Consider the following 27604-nt stretch of genomic DNA (forward strand, 5'->3'; position numbering starts at 1 on the left):
TCTCCCAGCCATTCACATTGTAGTAAGGAGCAATCCAGAACTAGCATTCCTAGGATCTTTCACCAAGAAGCAGAAGGTGACCCACACTGGCTCCTCCCTTTGCTGGATGTACCAGCAGAGATTATGTGGTAAGTCCAAGAGAAAAAGGCTAGTGAAAAACCTACCAGGGGAGCAACTCTCTTTCCTATGGCCACGGCATCTCCAACCCCTTACCCATAGATACTGGGTGAAACAAAAAAGTTTTTTGTTTTCTCACGTAACACCAGAAGGCATCAAGCAGGAGCTTTAATAGATGATCCCCCTGCCTCTTCAAAGAGAACAACAAACAAAGAATGCAAAAGACAAAAAAAAAAAAAAAAAAAAAAAAAAGTTGCCAGAGCTCAGAAAGCCAAAATGTTGTTAGAACATCATCCCACAAAGTAGGCCGGAGCCTACACATTAAACCTAAACCAGGTGGCGTGATTGATAAAATAGAAGATTTCAATAGGATCAAGAGTCTCTTAAGAAAATATCCACAATGTCCAAGATGCAATTGAAAATTTGAAAATTACTCACCATAGCAAGAAGAAGGGAAATCCCAACTTGGAAGAGAAAAGACAAACAACTGAAGCCAACATTGAGATGAATTAGATGTAGGAATGAAGGACAAGAATTTTTAAAAAGCAATAATGAAACTATTTCAATAAGCAACTACAAATTTTTCTAAAACATATTAAAATAGAAAATCTAGGCAAAAAATAGAGTTTATTTAAAAATACCAAATGAAATTTATCAAACTAAAAAAATATAATAATGGAAATAAAAACAAAATGATTCTGGATGGGATCAATAGTAGAGTGGAAATAGCAGGAGATATAATCAATGAGCATCAAGACAGATCAATAGGATTACTCAGTACAACAAAAAAGAAAACTAAAAAAGTAAATGGATTCTCAGGGACTGCGGGACAATAGCAAAAGATATAATATTTGTGTAATCAAAATTACAGAAGGAGAGGAGTAACAAGGAGGGGATAAAAAATATTCAAGGAAAGAATAGACAAAATCTTTCCAACTTGTGGTAAGACATAAACTGTAGATTTAAGAAGCTGAAATAGAATAAACTCAAGGAAATGCAGAAGACACATACCTAAATTTCTGAAAACTAAAGACACGCACACAAAAATTCCTGAAAGCAATTAAAGAGAAAAGCATGCATTACCTTTAAGGGAACAAAAATTGTATGGCAGCCAATTTTTCATCAGAAACCATGGAGACCAGAAAAAAATTGGCCCATTTTCCAACCACAAAAAAAAAAAAGGAACTATTTACCTCAATTTCTATATTTGGTAAAACTATCCTTCAGGAACTAAAGGAAAATAAACACCTTCTTATACAAAGAAAAAATAAGAGAATATGTTATCAGCAGATCTTGCCTTAAAGCATAATTAAAGGAAACTTTCCAAACAGATAAGCTATGCTATTACCACGCTTTAAATTTCATAAAGGAAAATAAAACAACAAAAAACAAAAAAAAGGTAAACGTAGAACAAATATAATAGACCTCATGAACCTTTTAAATCATATCTGTCAGTTTAAAAATATCAAGTTTGATATAATGCTCCATATGTATGAATAAAATACTTAAGACTTAAATATTTGAAGATATTTAAATATTTAAGAAATGTAAAAGATCATGGGATCTAAATGAAAGCAAAGTTTCAAGACTTCACTTGAAGTAAAAAAGTTATGTCAGTTGTGAAAAACGTAATATATGTACATACTAGTTTTATAATATCATTTATGTAGCTACTTTACCCTTAAGGTGGAAAAACTTAACTCCCTGCTGCTTAATTAGGGCTTGTTCAACATGTTCATAGCATGTTCAACATGTTAACTTTTTTCAAGTAGTACAGTATTTAAAGAGAGCCAAAAAGAGTGACTTTACAGTGGAGAAATCTAACAAACGTTAACCAGGTGATCAAAGCTACCATCAAGTATTAATTCATGTTGATTGCATGTGCCCTTGATATGATGTGATGATAATATTGTTTTACTTCTGTCCTCCCCAGAACACATTACTTCAGTGTAATTATCAGAAAAATGTCAGACAAATCCCAATCGAAAGGCAGTCTACAAAACACAAACCAGTAATTCTCAAAACTGTCAAGGTCATCAAAATCAAAGAAAGTCTGTGCAACTATCATAACCAAGAGGAATAGTAGAGACAAGACTACTAAATGTAGTGTGATATCTTTCATGGGATACCGGAACAGAAAAAGAACACTAACGTAAAACCTCAGGAAATTTGAATATACTATGATCTTAAGCTAATATCAATATTGGTCCATCAGTAGTGACAAATGTACCACACCAATATAAAATGTTAATCATAGGAAAAACTGGAACTTTCTGTACTAGTTTTACTATAAGTCTGCAAATGCAAAACTGATTTAAAATAAAAGTGTATTTATAAATAGAGGTTAACAGAATGGATTTAAAAATGGTTCAGCTATATTGTTTATGAGAAAATAATTCCAAACATAACAATATAGGTATATTGAAAGTATGGAAAATGTGTACCATGCTAACAGTAATTTTTTTTAAAAAAGCAGGAATATCTATGAGTATTAGATAATATTATAAAGCAAAGAATATTACCCGGACAAAAAAAAGACATTATATAATTATTTTAGAAATCCACTAAGATGACATAGAAATCATAAGCAGGTATGCACCAAATAACAAATCTTCACAATATATGAAGTAAAAATGATAGAGTTGAGGAGAAAAAATGGATAAATCCACAAATTATAGCTGGATACTTCAATACCACACTTGCAGCAATTAAGATGATTAGGGGAAAGAAAATTTGCAAGACAGAGAAATACTGAAGAATATTATCAAACAATGGGACCTCATTCGCACATATAGAGCACTTCACTAAACAAAATTCAGACACACATTATTTTCAAGTGACCATGGAACCTTCATCAAATAAAGCACTTCCTGGTCCTCACAAGAACCTAAACAAGTTTAAATAGTTTAAAGACACAAAATATGTTTCTTGACTATACTGAATCAAACTAGAAATCAATATTAGAAAGGTAGCAGGAAAATTTTCAAACATTTGAAAACTAAATAATACATTTCTAAACTATAGACAAAGAAGTCTCAAAAGTTAAATACATACATATGTGTATATATACATATTTAAAAATCTAAGAAATAAAAATGAAAATATCACATCAGCACTAAAGCAGTGATACCAGACAAACTTACAGCATCACATACTTGCCCTAGCAAAGAGGAGAGTAGTCAAATGAATAATCTAAGTTCTTACTTCTAGGAAGCAGGAAAGAAGGTAAACAGAATCCCCCAAAAGGCAGAAAGAAAAAAAAAGAAGTCAATGAAATTTAATGCAGAAAAAATAGAGAAAAATCAATAAATACAAAAGCTAATTGTTTGAAAAAAATTTAAGCCATTCAAGATTTACGAAGACGAAAAAAGAGAGAAGGCACAAAATCACCAATATCACAAAAGAAAGAGACCATATCACTATAGATAGTTTAATCTTTAGAATAATAAGATATCATAAATAAGTGTATGCTCACAAATTTGTACATATAAAAATAAAACAACTCAAAAGACTACATATTACCAAAAGCAAAATAAGATAAAACAAACGAAAAAGACCCATAACCTTAAATAAGAGTGTGTAATTTAAAATATCCCAAAAAGAAAATACCTTGGCCCAGATGGTGCCAGGTGTAACCCGCAGACACTGGACGAAAGACAGATGAAGGAATGCAGTCAGACACAGGTACCCAGTGAAAGAGTGGACTAGGGGACCAGGCCCCTCACAGACCCTGAGGAGGGTGCTGTAAAAAGGCAGCAGCTGCAGCCTCAACAAACCCGCCCTCCAGGCATTAATTCAGCACAGATTTAATGACAAAGGCTTTGAATCAACACATTTGTGGATAATTAACATGATCGCCCTCCCCTGAGAGAGTAGTCTTGCAGGTAATGATTAAAGGCCAGATTCCCAGTCCTAAGTAAACTAACTTATCTACATCAGTTTCTTTACATCCCCTTGTTATCTAACCTAAGCTCTTAGGATAATTCAGCTGCCTTCAGCCAAATTTTCTTTCGAAGATTTGCAAACCCCTGGCCTTCCGAGAAGTTTTGTGTCCTTTTCCTCTACTTTCTCCTACCACCCTGACTGATCTCCTACAAGATGGTATTATATCGTCTCCTCCGAATCACAGGAGAAGGCACTTCCTAATTTGTCTTATGAGGCCAGCGTTACTCGGATAACAAATCTACACAAAGACAGTGAAAACAAAACAAGTCACAAACAAACTTCCTAGAGTCCAACATTTCTCATGAACTTAGATGCAAAAAGTTTTCAACAACATATTAGCAAACAAAATCTAACATATCAAAAGAATCTTGCTCCATCACTTAGCGGGATTTATTCTAGGTATGCCAGGGTGGTTGAACTTTCAAAAACCAATTAACAAAGACAAATTATACAATCATATTAATGGATCCAGAAAAATACTTAATGATGTTCAACACCCATTTGTGATAAAAACTCTCAGCAAACTAGAAATAGAAGAAATCTTAAAAAAAAAAAAAAAAACCTACACCTGTCATCAGAATGGTGAAAGACTAAATGCTTTTCTCCAAATCAGTAACAAGAAAAGCATGTTATCTTGCAGCACTCTGAGTCATGTAAGGCCTAACATTGTATTCAGCAAAATAAGGCAAGGAAAAGTCTGGGGGTAGGAGCAAAAAGATGTAGCACAAGAGAAACTGTAGCAGAACAGTTATGTATACTGACATATTGGTAGTGACCCAAGGCCACATATGTGGTGAAATTGTGTAAAGCTCTATAGAGGATGGGCACGGTGGCTCACGCCTGTAATCCCAGCACTTTGGGAGGCCGAGGTGGGTGGATCATGAGGTCAGGGGATCAAGACCATCCTGCCTAACACAGTTAAACCCTGTCTATACTAAAAATACGCACACACACAAAAAGTTAGCTGGCATGGTGGCAGGCACCTGTAGTCCTAGCTACTTGGGAGGCTGAGGCAGGAGAATGGCGTGAACCTGGGAGGCAGAGGTTGCAGTGAGCCGAGATTGCACCACTGCACTCCAGCCTGGGCATCAGAGTGAGACTCCATCTGAAAAAAAAAAAAAAAAAGCTCTATAGATACACACACACCCCCACACACCCACACGCACACAAACAAATGGATACATGTATAACTGGTTAAATCTAAATAAACGCCTATTGTCAATCTCCTGGCATTGATATTGTATGGTATAGTTACATAAGAGACGACATTGTAAGACGTGGGGTGAAAGGTGTGGGGAACCTCTTTGCACACTTATATGGCACTTCCCGTGAATCAATAATTTCAGAATAAAAGCTAATGAGTTCACCTCATAAACAAAAAAAGCACATGATGATTTTGAGAGATGAAGCAAAAACACTTGAGAACATTTAAAATCAACTAAAGTTTTTTTTTTTTTTTTTTTTTTTGAGACACAGTCTCACTCTGTCACCCAGGCTGGAGTGCAGCGGTGTGATCTCGGCTCACTGCAACGTCTCACTCCTGCGTTCAAGCAATTCTCCTGCCTCAGCCTCCAAAGTAGCTGTGATTACAGGTGAACACCACCACGCCCAGCTAATTTTGTGTATTTTTGGTAGAGACAAGGTTTCACCATGTTGGCCAGGCTCGTCTTGAACTCCTGACTTCAAGTGATCCACCCGCCTCAGCCTCCCAAAGTGCTGGGATTACAGGTGTGAGCCACCACGCCCGGCCAACTAAAGATTTTTTTAAAGTGCAAAATAGGAAAAGAAGGAAGTGTTCTCAATCTGGTAACAGAGTCTGCAAAAAATACAGAGAAAATATTTTACCAAAGGGTAAAATATTGAAAAATTTCCCCTAAGCTTAGGAACAAGAAAGGATATATACCTGACCACTCTACTTAACTTTGAACTGGTCCCCCTAGGCAGTATCATAAGGCAAAGAATTTAAAATAGTAAGAGATATAAATAAAATTACTTCTTTCAGATGATATAATCTTGTTCATAGAAAGTAAAGAACATACAAACTATTAAAATGTATGTGTATTTCTAACACAAAGTCAATATAACACTTTTGCATTTTCCTGTATTAGCAACAATTAGAAAATGAAATGTTAAAAGGTATACCAGTTCCAAAAACATAAATAAGAAAAACTCTAGGAAGAAAATTAATGAAAGATGTTCATGTTCTTTCTCAGAAAGTATTAAGTTATTGCTGAAAGAAAAAACTGACTTAAACAATTAGGGGGGACATTATCTGTTCCCAGATTAGAAAACTCAATTTTGTAAAGACAAAAGTTTCTGCAAAATTGCTTAATATCAGGTTGATGCAAAAGTAATTGCAGTTTTGCATTGTTGAAATTTTGTGTGACATTGGAATGCATTCTTAAATGTGTTTATGTTAAACGTCATTTTAATGTGCATTTCTCACTTTATTTTTTCTTGCTAATGACTTGTTACTTGCTGTTTATTTTATATTTATTTTAGATTATGGAAATGATGTTAGAGAGCAAATTCCGGCCATTTTCTTATTTGAGTTCAAAATGTGTCGTAAAGCAGCAGAGACAACTCACAACATCAACAACGCATTTGGTCCAGGAACCGTTAATGAATGTACAGGGTTGTGGTGGTCCAAGAAGTTTTGCCAAAGCAATGAGAACCTTGGCGATGAGGACTTTGGAGGCCAGCCATTGAAGTCTGCGACCACCAATTGAGTGCAGTCGTCAAAGCTGATTTTCTTACAGCTACACGGAGAAATTGCCAAAGAACTCAACGTTGACCGTTCTATGGTTGTTTGGCATTTGAACCAAACTGGAGAGGTGAAAAAGCTTGATAAGTGGGGGCCTCATGTGCTGAGCAAAAATTAAAAACAAAATTGTTCTTCTGAAGTGCCCACTTACTCTATGCAGCAACAAGGAACCATTTCTCAATTGGATTGTGATGTGCGAAGAAAAGTGGATTTTTGATGACAACCAGTGATGACCAGCTCAGTGAATGGACCAAGAAGAAGCTCCAAAGCACTTCCCAAAGCCAAACTCTCACCACAAAAAGTCATGGTCACTGTTTGATGGTCTGCTGCCTGTCGGATCTACTATGGCTTTTTCAATCCCGGTTAAACCACTACATCTGAGAAGTATGCTCAACAAGTTGATGAGATGCAACAAAAACTGCAATGCCTGCAGCCGGTATTGGTCAACAGAAAGGGCCAAATTCTAATCCAGACAACGCCCGACTGCACGTTGGACAACCAGCACTTCAAAAGTTGAATGAGGACTGGGCACAGTGGCTCATGCCTGTAATTCCAGCACTTTGGGAAGCGGAAGCGGGCAGATCACAAGGTCAGGAGTTCGAGACCAGCCTGGCCAACATGATGAAACCCCGTCTCTACTAAAAATACAAAAATTAGCTGGGCGTGGTGGCGCGTGCCTATAGTCCCAACTTTTCAGGAAGCTGAGGCAGGAGAATCACTTGTACTTGGGAGGTGGAGGTTGCAGTGAGCCGAGATCGCACCACTGCACTCCAGCCTGGCGACAGAGTGAGACTTAGTCTCAAAAAAAAAAAAAAAAAACTTTAATGAATTGGGCTATGAAGTTTTGCCTCATTCACCATATTCACCTGACCTCTTGCCAACCGACTACCACTTCTTCAAGCACCTCGAAAATTTCTTGTAGGGAAAACGTTTCTACAACCAGTAGCATGCAGAAAATGCTTTTCAAGAGTTCTTTGAATCCCTAAGGACAGATTTTAATCTCACAGGAATGAACAAACTTTATTTCTCATTGACAAAAATGTGTTGATTGTAATGGTTCTCATTTTGATTAATAAAGATGTGTTTGAGCCTAGTTATAGTGACTTAACATTGACTGTCCAAAAATGCAATTACTATTGCATCAACCTAATAGATCGGTGCTTCTATTTCTAGTTATATATCAAAAAGATGCATATAAACGTACACCAAAAGGGAGGCAGAAGAATGGCTTTTTGTGGCACTACTACAGCCCCAATTGAACTGAACTGAAAACTTCAATAGGAGTAGAATGGATAAATTGTAGTGTATTTATGAATGGAACTACCATGCGCAATGGTAATGAACTATGCAAAATCATTGTGGAGTATCAGAGACATAATATTACGAGAAAAAAAGTCAGATGCAAAATAATGTATCATATGTGAATTTATTTATATACACTTCAAAAATCAAATAATGGTTTAGGTTTGAGAGTAGTAACTGACAGAAAGCAGATGGTAGAGTCCTGAGCTTCTGGGGTGCTGTTCTAGATCTTGACCGTGATCTTAGGTGCACTGCTGCCTTCACTTTGTAAAAATCCCTCAGGGGACGCCTTTGAGATTTGTTTACTTTTCTGTGTATGTGTTATAAGATAATAAAACCCCAGCCTGACCAACATGTTGAAAGCCCGTCTCTACTAAAAAAAAATAATACAAAAATCAGTTGGGCGTAGTGGTGCCTGCCTGTAGTCCCAGCTACTCGGGAGGCTGAGGCAGGAGAATGGCGTGAACCCGGGAGGCGGAGCTTGCAGTGAGCTGAGATAACACCACTGCACTCCAGCCTGGGCGACAGAGGGATACTCGGCCTCAAAAACAAACAAACAAACAAACAAACAAAATAATCGGACCTTAAAAAAAGATTGTAGCCACTTCTACCATTTAAAGATGTGGGAAGCAAAAAAGGAAATAACATTTCAAAATTTGTTATCTTAAGTTGTAGATGTTGGAAGTAACCATGTTGTAATTGTTAAGATAACACAATCCTGAGTCTTTGGACATGAACTTAGAGTTTCAGTATTTATTTGGTGTGCCTAATATAGAAAAAAAAATAGAATTTCATGGGGAAGCCCAAGTAGAGGTAACTCATGAAATACAGAGGCTAGGAGCCTTGAAGGAAAAAAAATGCCAATAAACGGAAATATAAATCACTCCTACATATTCAAAATGTACATAAAAGTCTATAAGCAATGTCTTATGTGTGTATGTCATTGTGTAAGCATATGTGTATGTGTGTGTAAAACCAGGAGAGGGAGATTTGGTTCACTTCTAGAAAAATGGTAGCTCTGAACAAGGAAAGCATACGTTGAAAGACAATCTATGAATTACTAAAAGCTTCCTTTGCACTTACGTATAAATTTTAAATGTAAATTTATACATATGGTTTATAATTATTGGTTGACACCTATAATTTTCAGGAGAGGCAATTGTTTTTGCTGTGTTGTGTATCCATTCCTACCACAGTGCCTGAAATATGGTGGCACCCATAAATATCTCTTAAGTCAAAATAATACTGAACCAATGCACTGAAATAAAAATACTAGCAGCAGTAACTTACATATTGCAGTTTCGACATAACAGGCATCCTGCTTTACATACATGGATTGTTTGAATTACCATTACAATTGTGTATATGTTAATCCCACAGTTAGTTATCATAGTTTAGATTCAAATAAGAAGTGGGGTCGGGTGTGGTGGCTCATGCCTGGAATCCCAGCACTTTGGGAGACCGAGGAAGGCAGATCACCTGAGGTCAGGAGTTCAAGATCAGCCTGGCCAACATGGTGAAACCTCATCTGTACAAAAAATATAAAAAATTAGCTGGGTGTGATGGCGTGTGCCTGTAATCTCAGCTGGGTGTAATGGCGTGTGCCTGTAATCTCGGGAGACTGAGGCAGGAGAATCGCTTGAACACGGGAGGTGGAGGTTGCAGTGAGCCGAGATCATGCCACTGCACTCCAGCCTGGGTGACAGAGTGAGACTCTGTCTCAAAAGAAAAAAAAAAAAGTGGAAGTGGGGTCTCAAACCCAGGAGAGATTGGAATAAATGTATGCTAACAACAGAAGTACCCCAACAAACTGAAAGGGCTATTGCCACCACCTACTGTAAGACTTCTTTAGACTCTCCAATGAGATGGTACTTTAGCTTTAGTTGTTATTTACATTACTTCAGGTTTTTGTTGTTGTTGTTGCCGGCTTTTTTTTTTTTTTTTTTTTTTGAGGCACAGTCTTGCTCTGTTGCCCAGGCTGGAGTGCAGTGGCGCAATCTCCATTCACTGCAACCTCCGCCTCCCGGGTTCAAGCAATTATCTGCCTCAGCCTCCCGAGTAGCTGGGACTACAGGCACCCACCACCATACCCAACTAATTTTTGTATTTTTAGTAGAAACGGGGTTTCACTATCTTGGCCAGGCTGGTCTTGAGCTCCTGACCTTGTGATCCACCCAACTCCACCTCCCAAAGTGCTAAGATTACACGCGTGAGCCACCGTGCCCGGCCACTTCAGTTTTGTTTTAGGGGGTGTTGACCTCCAGAATAATCTTAACTTTCATGCATGTAAATCAGTAAATCCTTCCTTCTGCAGCTTCTGACAGATTATGTATTCCGGAAGTTGTTCTCCCACGAAGATCAGAAAACTCTTCTAACAGATTTTTTTTCCCATTATTTATTGTTTTGAACCAAAAAATGAAACTTTACTCCATGGACAATTTACTGTTTTATTGTATAAAGATGTAGAGACTTAATGTTTGGTTCTAAACTATTAACCAATTTTTACCTACTTAACTTATTTAATAACTAATTCCACCCTCTCTCAGTCACAGTGATTTTTTTTTTTTTTTTTTTTTTTGAGGCAGAGTCTTGCTCTGTCGTCCAGGCTGGTGTGCAGTGGGTGATCTCCATTCACTGTAACCTCTACATCCTGGGTTCAAGAGACTCTCCTGTCTCAGCCTTCTCAGTAGCTGGGATTACAGGCACGTATCACCACACCCAGCTAATTTTTGTATTTTTAGTAGAGACAGGGTTTCACCATGTAGGCCAGGATGGTCTCGAACTCCTGATCTCATGATCCACCTACCTCGGCCTCCCAAAGTGCTGGGATTACATGCGTGAGCCATCGCGCCTGGCCAGTCACAGAGATTTTAAAGGACATCTTCGTCTTACATCGAATTATCACAGATATATGGTTCCTTTGTACGTTTTACCCTTACTGCATTGTTACTGATTGTCAATACCTATACTAATTCCACACTGTACTAATTATTGTGCTTGTGATATTTGGTGCACACTATTAAATTTTTCTCATATTTTTTCATTTAAATGAGAATACTTTGGAAACATTTCATCATCACTAGTATTTTCATTTGAATTGCTTTACATTTGTAAGTTAATTTTAGAGAGAACAGATAACTTTAATAAAGACATATACTATAGAGTTCAGATTATTTTTCAATATCTATTTTCAATGAATATTGATGTAAAGTAATTCAATTAATAGAATTCAATTTACTACTCATTTTTATATTCATCTAAAACAGTCACATCTAGACTAATATATATATATTTTTTACCAGAATTAGTGAGCTGTTGGAACTAACAGAGAATAAATATAAAACTTCAATGTCCTGTCAGTTAATTGTTAAAGGGACAGACGCTATAGGTAATTTAATGCTGCTTAGCACCCAACAGCATTCTCATGAATGCCATGACCCACAGAACCGCCTGCCTATGCTGATAAATCAAGTGATAACCCTTAACAAACTAAAGATACTAGAACTAAATATTACTTTGGATAATCATTCACACCATCCAATATAAAGTAGGGTAACTCTGAATAAAAACTACCTTCTGCTTTTTCTCCCACTAGGAAATGAATATTAGTACTACTAATAGTGATAGCAGTTAACACTTTTCTAGTAATGTGAAAAGAATTTCACTTATCCCATCTCAATCATCAACATAACTCCAGTACATAGATATTATTAAAATGTTCATTTTATGTTTAAGAAACTGAGGCACAGAGAAGTCAAGTGGACACCCTCAACTTGTACCTATTCATCAGTTTATTTCTAATTTACATAGTAAAGCACATCTTTGATACTATTCTGGTACCCTTAGCTCAAACTTAAAGGAACTCTTCCAAACAAATAATGTACAAACATGTTTGACTTTTATTTTAAAATGATACAATATGGACTGAACTTGAACCTAGGCCTTTCATATGCAAACTACATTTCCTGACAAAGGATACATTTAATCATTACACTAGTACATCCAGAAATTCATTTAATAGAGGATGGAAATACCAAGGGGAGAAAAGAACCAATAGTGAGATTGCAATAAGGTTCAGTTTCTCCTTGTCAGCAGATAAGATTAGCACCAGGTACTATGGTGAGTGTGAGCTAGGGGCAGACATAGAGGGAATATCTCTAGCTCTGAAGGTGAAAGGGATGCAGGAGCAGTGAGTTGGAAAATCCTTTAAACATTCTAGCTGTGCTTCCCTGGCTTTGTGCTAAAACTCAGGGTCACCATTTAGTATATATTATGCAACTTTGTGCATCTTGAAATATTTCCCTATGTGAAAGCTCAATTATGCTAAGATATTTATTTATTACTTTATTACGTTGGCTACGCAGAAAGACAGAAAAACAGTAAGTTCATATCTATGGAAGTTCTGACACAGAAAAGCTTTTATTATGTCACCATAAAAATTATAAAATGGCCAGGGAGAAAGAGGCATAGCAAAGTAGAGAATGGAAGGAGGCCAGCAGGTCCATTTAAGATCATATTCATCATTCAATTACTTGTAACACCACCTAATATTCTTTCTTAGAAACACTTATCAAATTCTATTTCAAAACTACTTGCTCTTGTTACTTATACTGTGACCCTACCAACGTTTTCCTCAAGCCACTAAATATTCTCTACATAAAGAAATTCCTTTGGTTTATTTTGCAAAGGCATATTTGGTATTCATCATTTTCTACGTGCAGCCAGTAACCCTGTGAACTTCTGTTTGACACTAAATCAGCTTTGCCACATATCTTCTTTTTACATTCTAAATGCATTCTCTTTTAAAGCTACTTATTCCTAAGAATCATAAATTTATTCAATGGAGTATATGTAGTTTGTAGTAGTTTTACGTTACTTGCATTCATCTCTTTCCTCTTATCAATGTGATAATGTGATTTTAACCAATGAAGATGATAGATAATTTCTATTTTTATTGTGCTTTAAGAAGGTTACTCATAGCAGAGGTGACCTATTTAATGTTGTACCCCCAAAAAGTTATGGGCTATTCTAAATGATCTGCTGTTTATGTGTGAGAATATAAAAAAGAAAAGCTGGGTTTTGAAGGTAAGCTGATTACTTTGTTAAGCTTAAAAAAACTCTCAGCAAATATGAAATATTAGTGTTGAAAATACACTTAGGTACCACTATCTTTTAATACTAAAAATTGAGGCTGAGATAAATGACCACTTAGTGTTTTTAAAATACCCAGTAAAAGATTAATGTTGAATTAGAAATCAACATGATAGTCAGGTGTAGTCATAGCCAAAAATAATAATACTAATTGGTTCATTGGGTTTTATGCTAGAAGAAAAAGAGAGAAAAAGTCAGAGGGGTAGATTTGGGTGTTATCCACATACATGTGATATGCTAAAGGAGCATGTATAATAAATGCTCATTGTATGTATAATGAGCACATAACACAACTTAGTCAGATAACAGATATAGGTGACATAAAAACAGACGAAGCCAACAGCAATGATGGCTACCTCAACTGGAAATTATTTGGAAATAATTTTATCAGCCTTAAGATTGAAAATCAAATGAGACTGGTCTAAACTTGCTTTAAATCAATAAGAAGGCTTGAGTTATTTCAATAATGAGAATCTTTGTGACCGACAAGCATTTATTATACATTTTATGATACCTCTGAAAGAAATAAAGTTACACACGTATCATAGACCTTATCAAAAGTTTCCACAATTTATTTGACAAAATCTATGCAATCATAAGGTATATTTTGAAAAGGACGATGGTATAAGTGATATTCTAATCACTTATTCCACACTTATTTGGCGGGCTACCATGTGTCAAGCAGGGTTATAAAAACCCAGGCATACAGGATAAATTCCCCACTGGACCTGAAGTGCAGTATTTCCTTACATAGTTGCATGAAGAAAATGTTAGTGTTCAGAATGTTAAGTTATATATAAAAAAAGACAGATATCATGTAAATTTGGGAAAAACTTAAAAAGTATCTCAAGTTACTATAGAGTCAATTTTCGGTGTATACTTCTATGAATCCTAACACATGCAGATGACTGTGTAATCATTACTACAGTCAAAATATAGGACAGGTTCATCACCCTCAAAAAACTCTCTTGTGCTATCGCTTTGTACCTAAACCCTCCCCCATACCATCTCTGTGAACTACGCATGAATCTGGTTTTACCATAGTTTTGTCATTTTAAGAATGTCATATAAATGCCATCATACAGTATATAAACTGCCAGACTGACTTATTTTACCTAACATAATGTCAATAGCTTTTTAAAAAAATTGTTGAATACCATTCCACTGTGTTAACATACCACAGTGTATTCATCCATTCTCTTGCTGAAGGATATTTGAGTTGACTCCTGTTGTGGGCAATTGTGGATAGAGCTGCTGTGAACATCTATAGGAACTTTATGGTGTAAACATGTTTTTATTTAACTTGGGCAATCACCTAGGAGTGAGATTATTGGACCATATGGTAGTTGCCTGTTTAACTTGATAGGAACAGGGAAACTGTGTTTTTAGAAAGGTGTAATGTTTTGCATTCCTAGCAGCAGGAGTATAAAAGTTCCAGTAGCTTTGTATCCAATCTAACACAGTATTGTCTGCATCTTTTATTTTAGTCACTATACTTATGACTTATGATTTCTCAAAGCCTGAAATGTGAAAACATGTATGGTCAATTTCTTAATGTGTAATATTGAAGGCTTTCTTCCCCAGATACATTTACCTATAATACTCTAGTGTGCTTTAGGTAGCTGATAGATTTACTGATTCAATTAGTAGCTCACAGGTTAGGTGAGCAATGAGCCCGCAACTGAGAAGAATAAGGAGGTGGAATCATAAGGACCTCTGGAAGAGATATGAGGAAAGAAAGCACATTTTCTTAGTCTGCAATGCCTGCCTCCCTGGAGTGGCAGGCTGGTCTCTGAATTACGTTCAATAATCTTTGTAGAAAAATGAAGTATGGCAAAAGCAATGTAAGAATGCAAACAGTTTTCTTTATTCTAACTATGACATGAGAAAAGGTGATCTCCAAAATTTATGAATTATTAACATGTTCTAATTCCTTTGGGAAGGGTAAAGGAAGGAAAGATATTAAACAATAGACTGATGGGTTTGTGAGCATGTTGAAAACAAAACAGCTAATATGCGACCTCAGAATCAAAATAAGCCATGACAAAATGAGATTTTTCATTTTTTCCATAGGATTATTGGATCAAAACATAGAGGGATCATATAGTATTAAAAATTCTTAACTACAGGCAAATGTATTATAAAATATCTAGAAATAATATTGGAAACACAGGTTGCAAATGAATTCAGAACTGATTAAATATTTTGACCAAAGAATGCTGATTAAGGGATTCATAACAATCTTAAGAAATCTGAAGAGATTTGGGTAATACTGTTTCCTCATTATGAAATATATATTGTCAGGAGTCTAATAAATACTTGGAAACAGTAGAATAGCTGGGGTTCATTTTCTCCTCTTCCTTTGCTCAATTTTCTATTCCCACTACGGTTTATTTTTCTGGTATATGCATTATCTGACTTGGAATTTTCCCAAAACTAAATACAAGAATACACACAAAATCTAAAGTGAAAGTCAGGACAAAAACGCAACTGTAGTTAACAGACCTAGATCATAAGTAATGGTTTCCCCCTAGCTTCTCTCTCTCTCTACCCCATGACCAGGCAATTAGTATTGTTGTGCAGTCATCTGGGCTTGGGTGCCACCTCATTTAGGAACCCTAATACTGAAGTGAATGACCTTCTGTGTACATATGGACTCCTAAATTTTATTTAGCTTCCTGCCTCCAGATGTTTTCAGATAATTATTCCCATAACCTTACATTTGTGAACATTATGCCCCATTAACCAAATTTCCAAAGACATGTTTCTTATCAAGGCAAACACAAAACTGCATGTTCCATAAGACAATTATATATGGAACTCCAACGCACCTGCAATTCTGAGGTCCCACGAAGGAAGCCTCATTAAAAACAACACTTGGTTAAGTATATAAGCTATAGACTCATTAATTTCAGATAAGTTATGTAGTCATAAGGTCTAATTAAATATCTAAAGGAGAAAATTTAAAACCACTCTTTTGTTACTTTGTTTAACTTATTTTACTTTTATTCTTTAACTGGCTCTGTAATATATCATTTCTATTTTATCACAATTACTTTAATATTATAATTCAAACACTAGAGATATACTCACATTTTGAATAAACTTATATAATTACCAAATTAATAAAATGTTTATTCATTTGCTTAGTGATTTCTGCAGTATTGTGCACTTAAGAAATAATTAGTCTGTGCATTATATTTATTGAAATAAACTTGTATTATCTTTTTCATTAATATATAAGGAGATGGGGGCGGCCTAAGTAGTGCTAAAATAAAGGAGTGGGACACCTTTACAATATGTCTTAAAAGAGGCACAGTTTGTCACTTTATCCTATCACCCTCGTTTATATACCCTCAAGACTAGAATTACTTTAACAACTAAAGATACTGTTACCAAAGGCCATATTTTCAAATATGTATATTTTGTCCGGAAAAGGAAAAATTTCAAAGATATAGTATTCATTGACATGTAGGCATGAATGATTTTACCAGATTAGCTACCCTTGGTCTTGAGAAGTAGAGGCCAATGCCATGCAAGAATGGTCTTTAGGACCACAGCACAGAGCACTGTTAAGTGGAGCTGGCTTTGTAGAACTGCAGTGATTGATGTTAAACAAGGGCATGGGGTACTTGCAAAGAGAAGGAGCAAGCCAGCAAAGGTTGAAGATGACCAGCCAAACCGTCTCTTTCAGCTTTTAGTCTAGGTCCTCCAGGAAGGAAAATCTGTAGTATTCCCTGATTCTGCACTTCTATCTGTACAAATAATTGTGAATTTAATTAAATATTTGAGCCAGTCCCTATTTCTGTTTGTAGGACACAAACAATGAGCATCTCTGAGGCATTGGTATAATGATTTAGGATGTTTAAAAAATAATATAAATACTCCTTTGATACAACTTTTCAAAACATGATCACTAGTGTCTTTCCTTCAGACATAATTCTCATTAAACCTGAGTTACAAAGACTGAGAGCTCTAATTTCTAAAGCGTGACATCCTTCTCCTGATATCACAGGCATCTACTTCAACTTACAATTTCCTCAAATGGATTAATTAATTATAAATTTATTAACATGAATTAACTAATTAATAATGAACTCAAAATCAACAATGCATTTAATCATTTGAAATGTATATGTAGTATTAAACCTAAGTGTTTTGTTAATCTATCCTTCAAGATTTGCACAACTCACTTTACATCAAACATTCATTCTTATTAAATTATCCCAGACTATTACAACATTCTCTAAGTTAAAAAAAAAAAGAGTCAATAAAAAAAAAACATAAATTTGGAACCTGAGAATAATCCATAACCTACTTTTTATACCTCCTATACCATCTGCAGTCAATTAAATGATTCCCAGGTGTTCACTGTAATTGCTTTAACGCAAGATTGCATGTCATTTTCAGGGTCTTTAAATATTTATTATGAAACCCTCATCTACATTTTTTCTCCATTCATTTAGGAACAAAAAACATGTTTATGCTTAGCACTAACAAAAATAAGCTGATTGGACTTAAACTGTTTTGTGGATTAAATTTCATTGAAAAATAAAACATTTTATATGCCATAACTTGATGAAAGAGTAAAAGCATAGCTAGGATGTTGATTTAGTTGTGCTCATTTACCTTCTCCATTTTAAATTTTTGCACAAAATACGTGCCTATGCTCTATGGCTAAGATGTCAAAACATCAAATCAGATGGCATTTTGTCAGGATAATTGAATACTGAGCAACGTAAGGACCAGTAGATTCATCAACTGACTCCCTTCTCCAAAGGTAAAAAGTAGTTTTTCATTATTTAGACTTGGAACAGAAAAGAGTCATGGAGACAATCTAGCAAAATAGACTCATTTCATACACAAGGCAACTAAATCCCAGAGACTAGGTCATGTGTATAGAGTAGTACACATGCAGTGTGAACAAAAAAATCACAATCACTAACTTATACATAATGCATACTATGCTCCAGGAAGCATTCCAATACCTTACTATATATTAACATATTTAATTTTCACATCTACTATATGAGGCGAGTACTCACATTATCCCCACAGAAACCTGGAACGGATGCCTGGAGTAATGTACATAAGGTCACATAGCGGGCAGTTGACAGATCTGGGATTTAGCAGTCTCCAAAATCCATGCTATTAATTGGTGAAGTTTATGTCCTTCCTAGAAATAGTTTCTGAAGATATCATGATTTCCACATGAAAATACTCTCCATGACATTTTTACATATTGTGTACATCATATGATTGTCCCCATAATATTATTAGTGAAAATCTATATATTCCTACATGTTTTAATAATTTTAATTGAACATACATTCTTGTCTTCTTTCCTTCTTTTTTTTTGGTGGGGGGGAGGGGTGGTTACTCAAACATCTCTTAATAATCAAAGTGCCTTTCTAGTAAACATGTTTTGTGTTTGATATGGTGCAATTTTGGAATAACTTAAATTTGTGAAACATGAAAGAGTATCTACTGGTTAAAAAGTAAAGCAATATAGTTTCCCTTAAACATACGTGGTTGTACAAATTGCATACATTACTGAGATTTTATTTCATCGTGGTAAATGAATAGAAACTACTTTAAAAAATATATCCAGACTCAAATTATGTTGGAGCATGTTGCATGAATTAAAATGCTGAGGTTTTAATCAGTCTATGTGTATGGACTGGGAAATCTTTTTTCTAAAAGGTGTCCTGACTCTGACTTTGCTTCCTAGTACTTTCCTTGCTTTGATTCTTTGGGCAAGTGTGTGTGTGTGTAGTGGGGAGAGAGGGGGGAAAGAGAGAGAGAGAGACACAGAGAGAGAGAGAGAGACAGAGAGAGAGAGTGTGTCTGTCTTGAATGTTGGAGGTGGGCAGAGGGGCATTGGCCCAGTTAAGAGTCTTAGGGAAGGTCTTCAGCCTTGTTTAAGAAATTTCATCAATATCAATTTCATCATCAGGTCATGTTATTTCAGAAATGAACAGGTCCAGCCACAGTCACTAATGTTTTGAGATCTCACCTCAATTGACCAATGGCAAACACAGGTCCAATTATACATAATTTAAAGTGTATTTAAAAGACACACACACACCATGTCTTGCAGTTAAGTCTAGATTTTTTTTTTCTGAATTGAGCTGGACCAATAAACATGCTCTGTTCATTTGTCTCCCATCCACAATTATTTTACGTAACTACCCTTTTTGTTATGAATCCAGCATTCTTTAAAGCATGTTGTCAGAGGATTACTAGGCTCAATGCTTCTTTTAATGTAGAGTTGCTAAAAATAGGGCATATCATCCAGATTTCTCCCTATTAAACAAAATGTACATTTTATTCAGCACATGTGAGAAAAATGTGTTTGTTTCTCATAAGATCAAATGCGTTCTTTTAAAGTATAGTGGGATCATTTGGTTACATTTCCTTTTACACCTTTATTACCAGGAACATCACTGTAGTTTAATTACTCTATAAGATAGAGATGCCTTGTTATGAGTAAACATTTACTAATAGAAACTTTAGATATATGTGTATCTTTTTATAAACTTATATAGTTTTAAAAAGGAAGTTATTTCATAACATGGATGCTATTAATAGATATTGACTCAAAAAATACAGGAAAACAAATTTTCAAAATTATTTACTTTCAGAATCCTAATGACTAATTTTCTAATCAAACAAATCTTCTTTCATCATATATATATATACATATATATTTAATTTCAATTTTTAAGTGTTTAGCTGATTGACACACTCTGAGAAGTGCAAATGAAGAATCTTGAAACCTTTATTGTGGCCCATCTGACTATCATTATCTCTACTTCCTGACTTCATAAACCTTCTTGGACAAAGAAAGCAAGCACCTGCGATCTCTGAAGAAACCAGTCAACTCTGCTACAGAAGCTGTTTACAACAGTTTCTAATGTTAAGTGATGTTAATTGCTCAAAGTGTAAAATATGAAAAAGGAAACTCATAATAAATACAAATATCACTTTGTTTAATTGCTTGCAAATGACATTCTTCCTTATTAACATATAGTCAGGCTTATTTAAGGCCTAAGTTTCAAGAATTATTGAGGAAAACAGAAAATGAGAAATTAAAGATTATAATTAAGATTTTTATACAATTTGGTTATGCCACTGATTTTATTTTTTTATTTTATTTTATTATTATTATACTTTAAGTTTTAGGGTAGAAGTGTACAATGTGCAGGTTAGTTACCTATGTATACATGTGCCATGCTGGTGTGCTGCACCCATTAACTGGTCATTTAGCAGAATATCAAAGACAAGTAAATGATTCTGACAATAACAGCAAGGCTTTCCTAGGTGTTAATTCATTCAGAATTCATTCTTCCAAATGTATTGAGCATTAAACAAGGATACCTATGATGAAATACGAGATCCTATTTAAAGCATAAGACTGTGGTTTTAAGCACACTCTAAAACTAAAATTTCAGAAGAATGACATTCAGTTTTTTAATACCCAATTCACCTTAATGTTTTACTGGGATAACAATATAGATGTGGGATTGTGGAACTTCTTCTTGTTTATGACATAGGGCCCCATAAGTAGCCATAATAAGTATCTCAAAAGTCATTGGGACTAGAATTTAAATGAGGAACGCTAACAAAATGAACAAATAAACAAACAAAACACAAAACACAAAGCTAGCTCTACCAGTTAAGATTATTCTTTTTCCAGTTTCTGAATTTATCCTCCTTTCATTTTTATCCTTCAGCTATAGACTGACAGCATAAGGCACATGAGAAAGGAAAATAAAATATTAGTTTTTAGCCATTACTTTATCAAAAATAAAAGATATTTTGTAATATAAGAAAAAGCAATATATAGCTTAATAACAGCCATGCTGGCTACGTTTTTTAAAGGAGAAATTATTTTACTGAAATCAACCTTTACTTTGGAAACTACTTATAAATGTAGTTTAAAAATAGTATGTTAAATATCAATGTAATGTTATTGATAAATAAAATATAATTATCCTCATGATATCGTGGGAAACAGTATTACATTTTCAGTGAACCAAATTACTACAGAATTATTATTAGTAGTGTTGTAAACAAAGTCTGTATAAAAACTGCATAATATTTTATTTATACCACCATAAAGATTTTTATTCTATATAAAATATAGATATATATATATTCTATATATATCTTTCCTGAGATAATAAAACAAATTTCACAAAGATGGTGCATAATTTACATCCTTTACCCACTTTTTTGATAGAAAGTCATGGAAAATATCATCATGTTATCAACATATATGAATATATAACACACCTAAAGTCAAACACTTTTTTCACCTATAAAAGAAAAATAATATTCTGCTAAAAAACATAATAATTATAGATTAAATAATAGAAAATTTTGACCTGGAGAATGGTTCTGAGACTCGTTTAAGAAAGTTCTTGCATTTTCTTCAAGGATTCTGACCTCTTGGGATGTTGTACTTTCTTTAACCACTTCTCAACAACAATCTCATTCCTCTCTTTCAGCTTTATTCTAAGAAGAGAAATTTGGAGGAAGAAATCTTGAGTTCATCAATCTCCTCCAATGTTATGAAGGTCAAGAAAATTAGAATCCTAGACTTAGTGGGGGAAATTGGATATTATTTGGTCAAATTCATAAAGCCTGGAACTTCATCAATTCACAGAAAATATTTGTCAAATTGATTTTTCTACCTAAAGTTTTCAAATATTTAGATTTAGTTTTTGTTAGGCTTGAGCCAGAAATATACAAAATATTTCTCTTTTGCATTTATTGTACTAGAAATAATTTGATTTAAAATTATATCAGTGAGTCAGGATTAGAATTAGTACATGGGATGGCCTAATCACTGGACTACATATATCCCTGTGAGTGGAATTAGTAGGAAGCTAGGCTTATAGAGAAAGAAAAAGGTGGGGTACAAGAGGAATGGATATTCGCTTTGCTGAAACTACTTACATATATTTTTGAGGAAAAATGGTACAATGAGAATAAAATATGGAAAAATACTCAAATTGTTATATTTTTAGAATTGACTATACCTGTCTAACAGAAATCGATGCATTCTATTTGTAGACAATAGAATTGTTTTACTTAGAAAATGAAGAGTAACTGAAATTCTTTTCCCTAACTATTCAGTTTGTGTGCTAATTTTTTTAATATTGCTAAAATAGTATCATGACTGTACTATAATCAAGGCCATACACATAAAAACTGAAAGAATAAGAAAAGAAATGGACAAGGAGGTTTAGAACAGCTACTTTATGTATACACAATTAAAATTAGAGTCTTTAGAATTAAATTTTACTTTTCTACATTGCTTGATTCATTCAAGTATGTCTTCAAACTCTACATAAAGGTAAATTTATTCTTACATAATTGAAGAGTTTCTGAACAAGGGATACACTTTCTGTGTTGTGTTTTGTAACGTATCTCTCAACAGTACCATAATTCAACCTTATCTAATATCACACAGATACACTGAATAGAAAAGCATCATGAGATTTCTCCCATAATATCACTGTATTTGTAACTTAAGTGATACCAATAATTACACTCACCATCATCACAATAATAGATTCAATATACAATTCCCTACCATTTGTAGACACTGACAACACCATACTTCTTATAACAGCATTCAAAATGTGTCATTATCCCCATTTTAGAGATGAGAAAACGGAGTGTCCAAAAGATTAACTATTTTATTGGCACCCAACCAACTACTAAATAGCTCCCTGTGGCTTTGTTTCAAATATGAATACATTATCTCCTTTCACACAGCCCTAGTCTTCTTTTGTTCTATGTTCACTAAAATATGCAAACCAGCAAAAATACATAAGTCATCAAAAATACACTCAAAGGACCAGGATATTAAATAGTTTTTAAGTGTAAGCCTCAGTAGAATAAGTGCATTTCTCTGCACAATAAGCTGCTGTGTCATTAACTTAATAATTTGCTGCATTTAAAACTCAGCTTAACATTTTTTTCTTTCTCCGTCCTCCTCTTGCTATTTTCTCTCATTTGGCAAATGCCAATATAACATTAAAATCAGTTTGGAAAGGTAACTGAAAATACTAGCACACTAAATTCTTTACTTCCTGCAGGAAAGCATGCAGTGAAATGCAAACAGTATTTGCACTTCAAGTAATCAAATGATTGCTTTGCTCTATAGACGGGCATTAAGTAGCTATTGTGTCTGACAGTGGGCATGGGTATATATTCTTGGTGCACTTAATTTACGTTTTTTTGAGACAGAGTCTCACTCTATTGCCCAGGCTGGAGTGCAGTGGCCCAATCTCGGCTCACTGCAACCTGCGCCTCCTGGGTTCGAGTGATTCTCCTGCCTCAGCCTCCTGAGTAGCTGGGATTACAGGCACACACCACCATGCCCAACTAATTTTTGTATTTTTAGTAGAGATGGGGTTTCACCATGTTGGACAGGATGATCTCGATTTCTTGACCTCATCATCCGCCCGCCTTGGCCTCCCAAAGCGCTGGGATTACAGGCATGAGCTCCTGTGCCTGACCCTTAATCTACATTTTGACATTTCTACTAAGAACTTCTTTTTATATCAAGGACTGAATGCAAAAGGAAGTTCTATCTGGCTGAAGAGTTCTCAACTTTAAGAAAATTAGGACATGGAAAATCTACTAAGGTTAGGCCTGTTTCCATAGGCCTATAGTTTCTGCAGTTCCAACATAACAGGAATGAAACAGCATGAATATTTAAGTGGATGGTTCTTGCTTCTGAATCAGTTCTATATCCATACACATATCTCTTTTATTTAATCTTGAATCCATTTGCTAATAGCACCCCTCTATAACTGCTATATCTCTAATTATCACAAAATATTATCCAGTTGTAGCAATTAATAGATATGTAATGACAAACTTTTATGATGTAAAGCAAAGCAATTTTACAAATAAAACTATATTTTTAGAAAATTCATATATGCTAAAATGTTTCCTTTTTGGTTTCATCAAAACAAATATTTAAAAAAACACCTACAAATTAAGCACACAGAATCAAAATTCATGTTTCTAAAGCTCATATTTCAAATGTATTATTTTTGCATAATTTAATTAGAAATATTGGAAATATACATTTGCATTTAAAGATGATTAATTTCTCATTAAAATAAGAATACCTCAGTCCTCAAAATTGTAATTTACTTTTATCTTTCTCTCTTTCTCATTCTCTCTCTCTCTATATATATGTGTATGTAAGTATAGCTAGATACAGATAAACTGATATGTAATGTTTATGGTAAGTAATTTCTCTGCAGAACCAATACAGTGTTACAAAAATAATTCAGAATCTACATGCATATCAAAACTTTAAATTACAAATTACTTCTTATTTGCCTTCTTATAAAAATTGAGTCAAGGAATCACATCTTGTATTTTGATATAAATCTCCAAATTAAAATATTTATTTGCTATGGGAAAAAAATTAATACTTCACCATTAATTTATATTAACAACACATAAAGCCTATAAATCTTAAAATATAATTTCAACATCAAATATGGAAGTAATTGATAAATGTTAATATTTATTATACTCATGCAATTTCTAATTTATATAAGCAGATACAATTTATTAGAAAATATTTCCCCTAGAAAAGGGATACACAGACCTAACGATGTTATCTCATGCTTCCTTAAGTTTATTTATTATAATTTAACATATGCTATGAAAATATTTCTTAGAAAAATGGTGCATTTCATAATTCAAGAGTAATGACCAGCAAAATAAATGTAATTCAATCTCAAAATAATACATTGGCAAGAGTAATAACTACTAAATAGAGGAAACATGACTAGCCTATGACACGTCAAATCATGTGCAAGAAAATTGGGCTGTAATGGAATGTTGAGTTATATATCAGGGAAATAACATACTTCCACTTTTCTCAATTAAAACAAGCACAGTAGGCCAGATGACCTCGATCGCTTGACCTCGTGATCTGCCCGCCTCAGCCTCCCAAAGTGCACTCCAGCCTGGTGACAGAGTGAGACTCTGTCTCAAAAAAACAAAAACAACAACAACAACAACAAGAACCAAAAACCAAAAACAACAACAAAAAAACCAAGCACAGCAGGAGCGATCTTTACCCCAAAACACTCACCTATGGTCAGCTGTCCGGTTAACTGCCCCATGTGATTTCTTGCATTCACTGTGACATTCCTGTCAGACTGTAAGACCAGCGGACTATCCTGGGAAACATGTATAAAATAAATAAATCAAATAGAAAATAGAAATATAGTCAAATTTACAAAAAATTATACTGCATCTGTTTGGATATTCTCAAAAATTTAATTTGTTTGCTCTATATTAGACAGTTAATTTAACGTCCCAATCATTGGAGGACAATGTACAAAACTGAGAGCCTCATAATAATTACTTGACAGAATATTTCATTTTCATAAGTGGGTACAAACTATCACATGCAAGCATTTCCAACCCTACTGATTGCTGCACATCAACGAAGTAGTAACCCTTTTCCTTTTTCTCTCCCAGTGTCCTCTATGCCCGCCTGTGCAGATATTCCAGACGCTACCCCAATGGCAAAAGTCCCTTTTTAAGTTTAAGTTGCAACTTTCAGATCTCAGTTTAAATGCCACCTTCTCAAAATTGGCTCATCTAATCAGTGTAACTACAGAGTCTTTCAATCCTCAAATTCCCAATGTCCATTTAGTTTGTTTAAAGCACTTATCACAAAGTAATTTAATTTTACGTGTCTATCTGGGATTTTTTTGTTTGCTTGTTTATTTAATTTTGTCACAAAAGGAAAGATCCAGGGACAGGAACCATGACAGCTGTGTCTATGCAGTTACGTCACTATTACTAAGCATGCTGCTGAAGGAAATAATTTACGAAGTGTTGACTGAGTAGAAAAAAAAATCTTCAGAGTAAAATTGATTCTATAGTACCTCATTTTTCAATCTCATGGAAATGCTCTGTAAATCATACAAGGATTTCACAAGGAAGTATATAGAATATCTGATTTTTGTAAATTCTCCTTTAGGACATAAAACTCTGGTAACATGTTGACTTTTATCAGTAATTTAGCATTTAACAGTAAAATAGTTGATTGAAGGACAATAACACTGCCTTAACAGCTCACATATTAGGCTTCTGTCATACCTTCCTCAGACAAGTAACATCCAAATCCCTACATTCTCATTTTAATGATCTAAAACCTAAGTAGGGTGATCATTTACAAATCTCTATTAATTTATTCAATAAATATTCATTGCATACTCATTATGTACAATATAGTGTTCTAGAGGGGGGGACATTTCGGTGATCAAAAAATAGAACAAAACTTGCCCTCTTGGTGCTTGCATTGTGGATGCTGAAATACTATGAAAATCTCCTCCAATATCATCCTTACCATCTAGGCAGTATGTCACGTCTATGTCAATGTCAATATACAAGTGCTTTCATATGTAAGCTATATTAAAACTCTCAATATTAGGATTTGGAATTTGTGATTTGGAGATATATATGTATATATATATATAAATTCATATAAAATTTTTATTTCGACAGATTTAAAAGAAAAAAAAGTCTAGTTTTTTTTCCATAGGTGTAACTATCTACAGACATTTATCTCCTAAAAGATCTAAAATATTTAAAATTAATTACATCATCCTAATCAAGTGATATATCCAAATTCTGTTTAAAGTATAGTTCATGGACTAAAGATTGTTTGCAAACAGCTATCTTATACCCAATAAGAATACTACTGTCTCTTGATAATGACATAAAGATGATGGTTCATACATGAACACACACACACACACACAAATTCTATTCAATCTGGGCAAAATTCAATGTAAGTATGTTAAAAAAGAGCTTTGAATTAAACACATTTGAATATTTGAATGTAAGAAACACGAAAAGTCTATGAAACATCTTGCAGTTCAAAAAATTGTGAAAAAACTATAGGTCAAAATTATGTTCACTTTCTCTCAATATTTGTTTTTTTATTTTTTATTTTTTATTTTTTATTTATTTATTTATTTATTTTTTAATTATACTTTAAGTTTTAGGGTACATGTCCACATTGTGCAGGTTAGTTACATATGTATACATGTGCCATGCTGGTGCGCTGCACCCACTAACTCCTCATCTAGCATTAGGTATATCTCCCAATGCTATCCCTCCCCCCTCCCCCCTCCCCACCACAGTCCCCAGAGTATGATATTCCCCTTCCTGTGTCCATGTGATCTCATTGTTCAATTCCCACCTATGAGTGAGAATATGCGGTGTTTGGTTTTTTGTTCTTGCGATAGTTTACTGAGAATG

General features: G+C 34.4%; 1 protein-coding gene across 1 annotated transcript in view; it reads right to left on the minus strand.

The window, feature by feature from the left end:
* The window catches only part of SGCZ (sarcoglycan zeta), a 1177568-nt gene that overhangs the window by 130829 nt on the left and 1019135 nt on the right, over positions 1-27604 (minus strand). The window contains exon 4 of the mRNA XM_063606664.1: positions 25419-25506. Within this exon, the coding sequence (XP_063462734.1) occupies positions 25419-25506 (88 nt within the window). The remainder of the gene's footprint in view (positions 1-25418; positions 25507-27604) is intronic.

This window comes from Pan paniscus, chromosome 7 (assembly GCF_029289425.2).
Source record: "Pan paniscus chromosome 7, NHGRI_mPanPan1-v2.0_pri, whole genome shotgun sequence".
In the NCBI taxonomy this organism is placed as follows: Eukaryota; Metazoa; Chordata; class Mammalia; order Primates; family Hominidae; genus Pan; species Pan paniscus.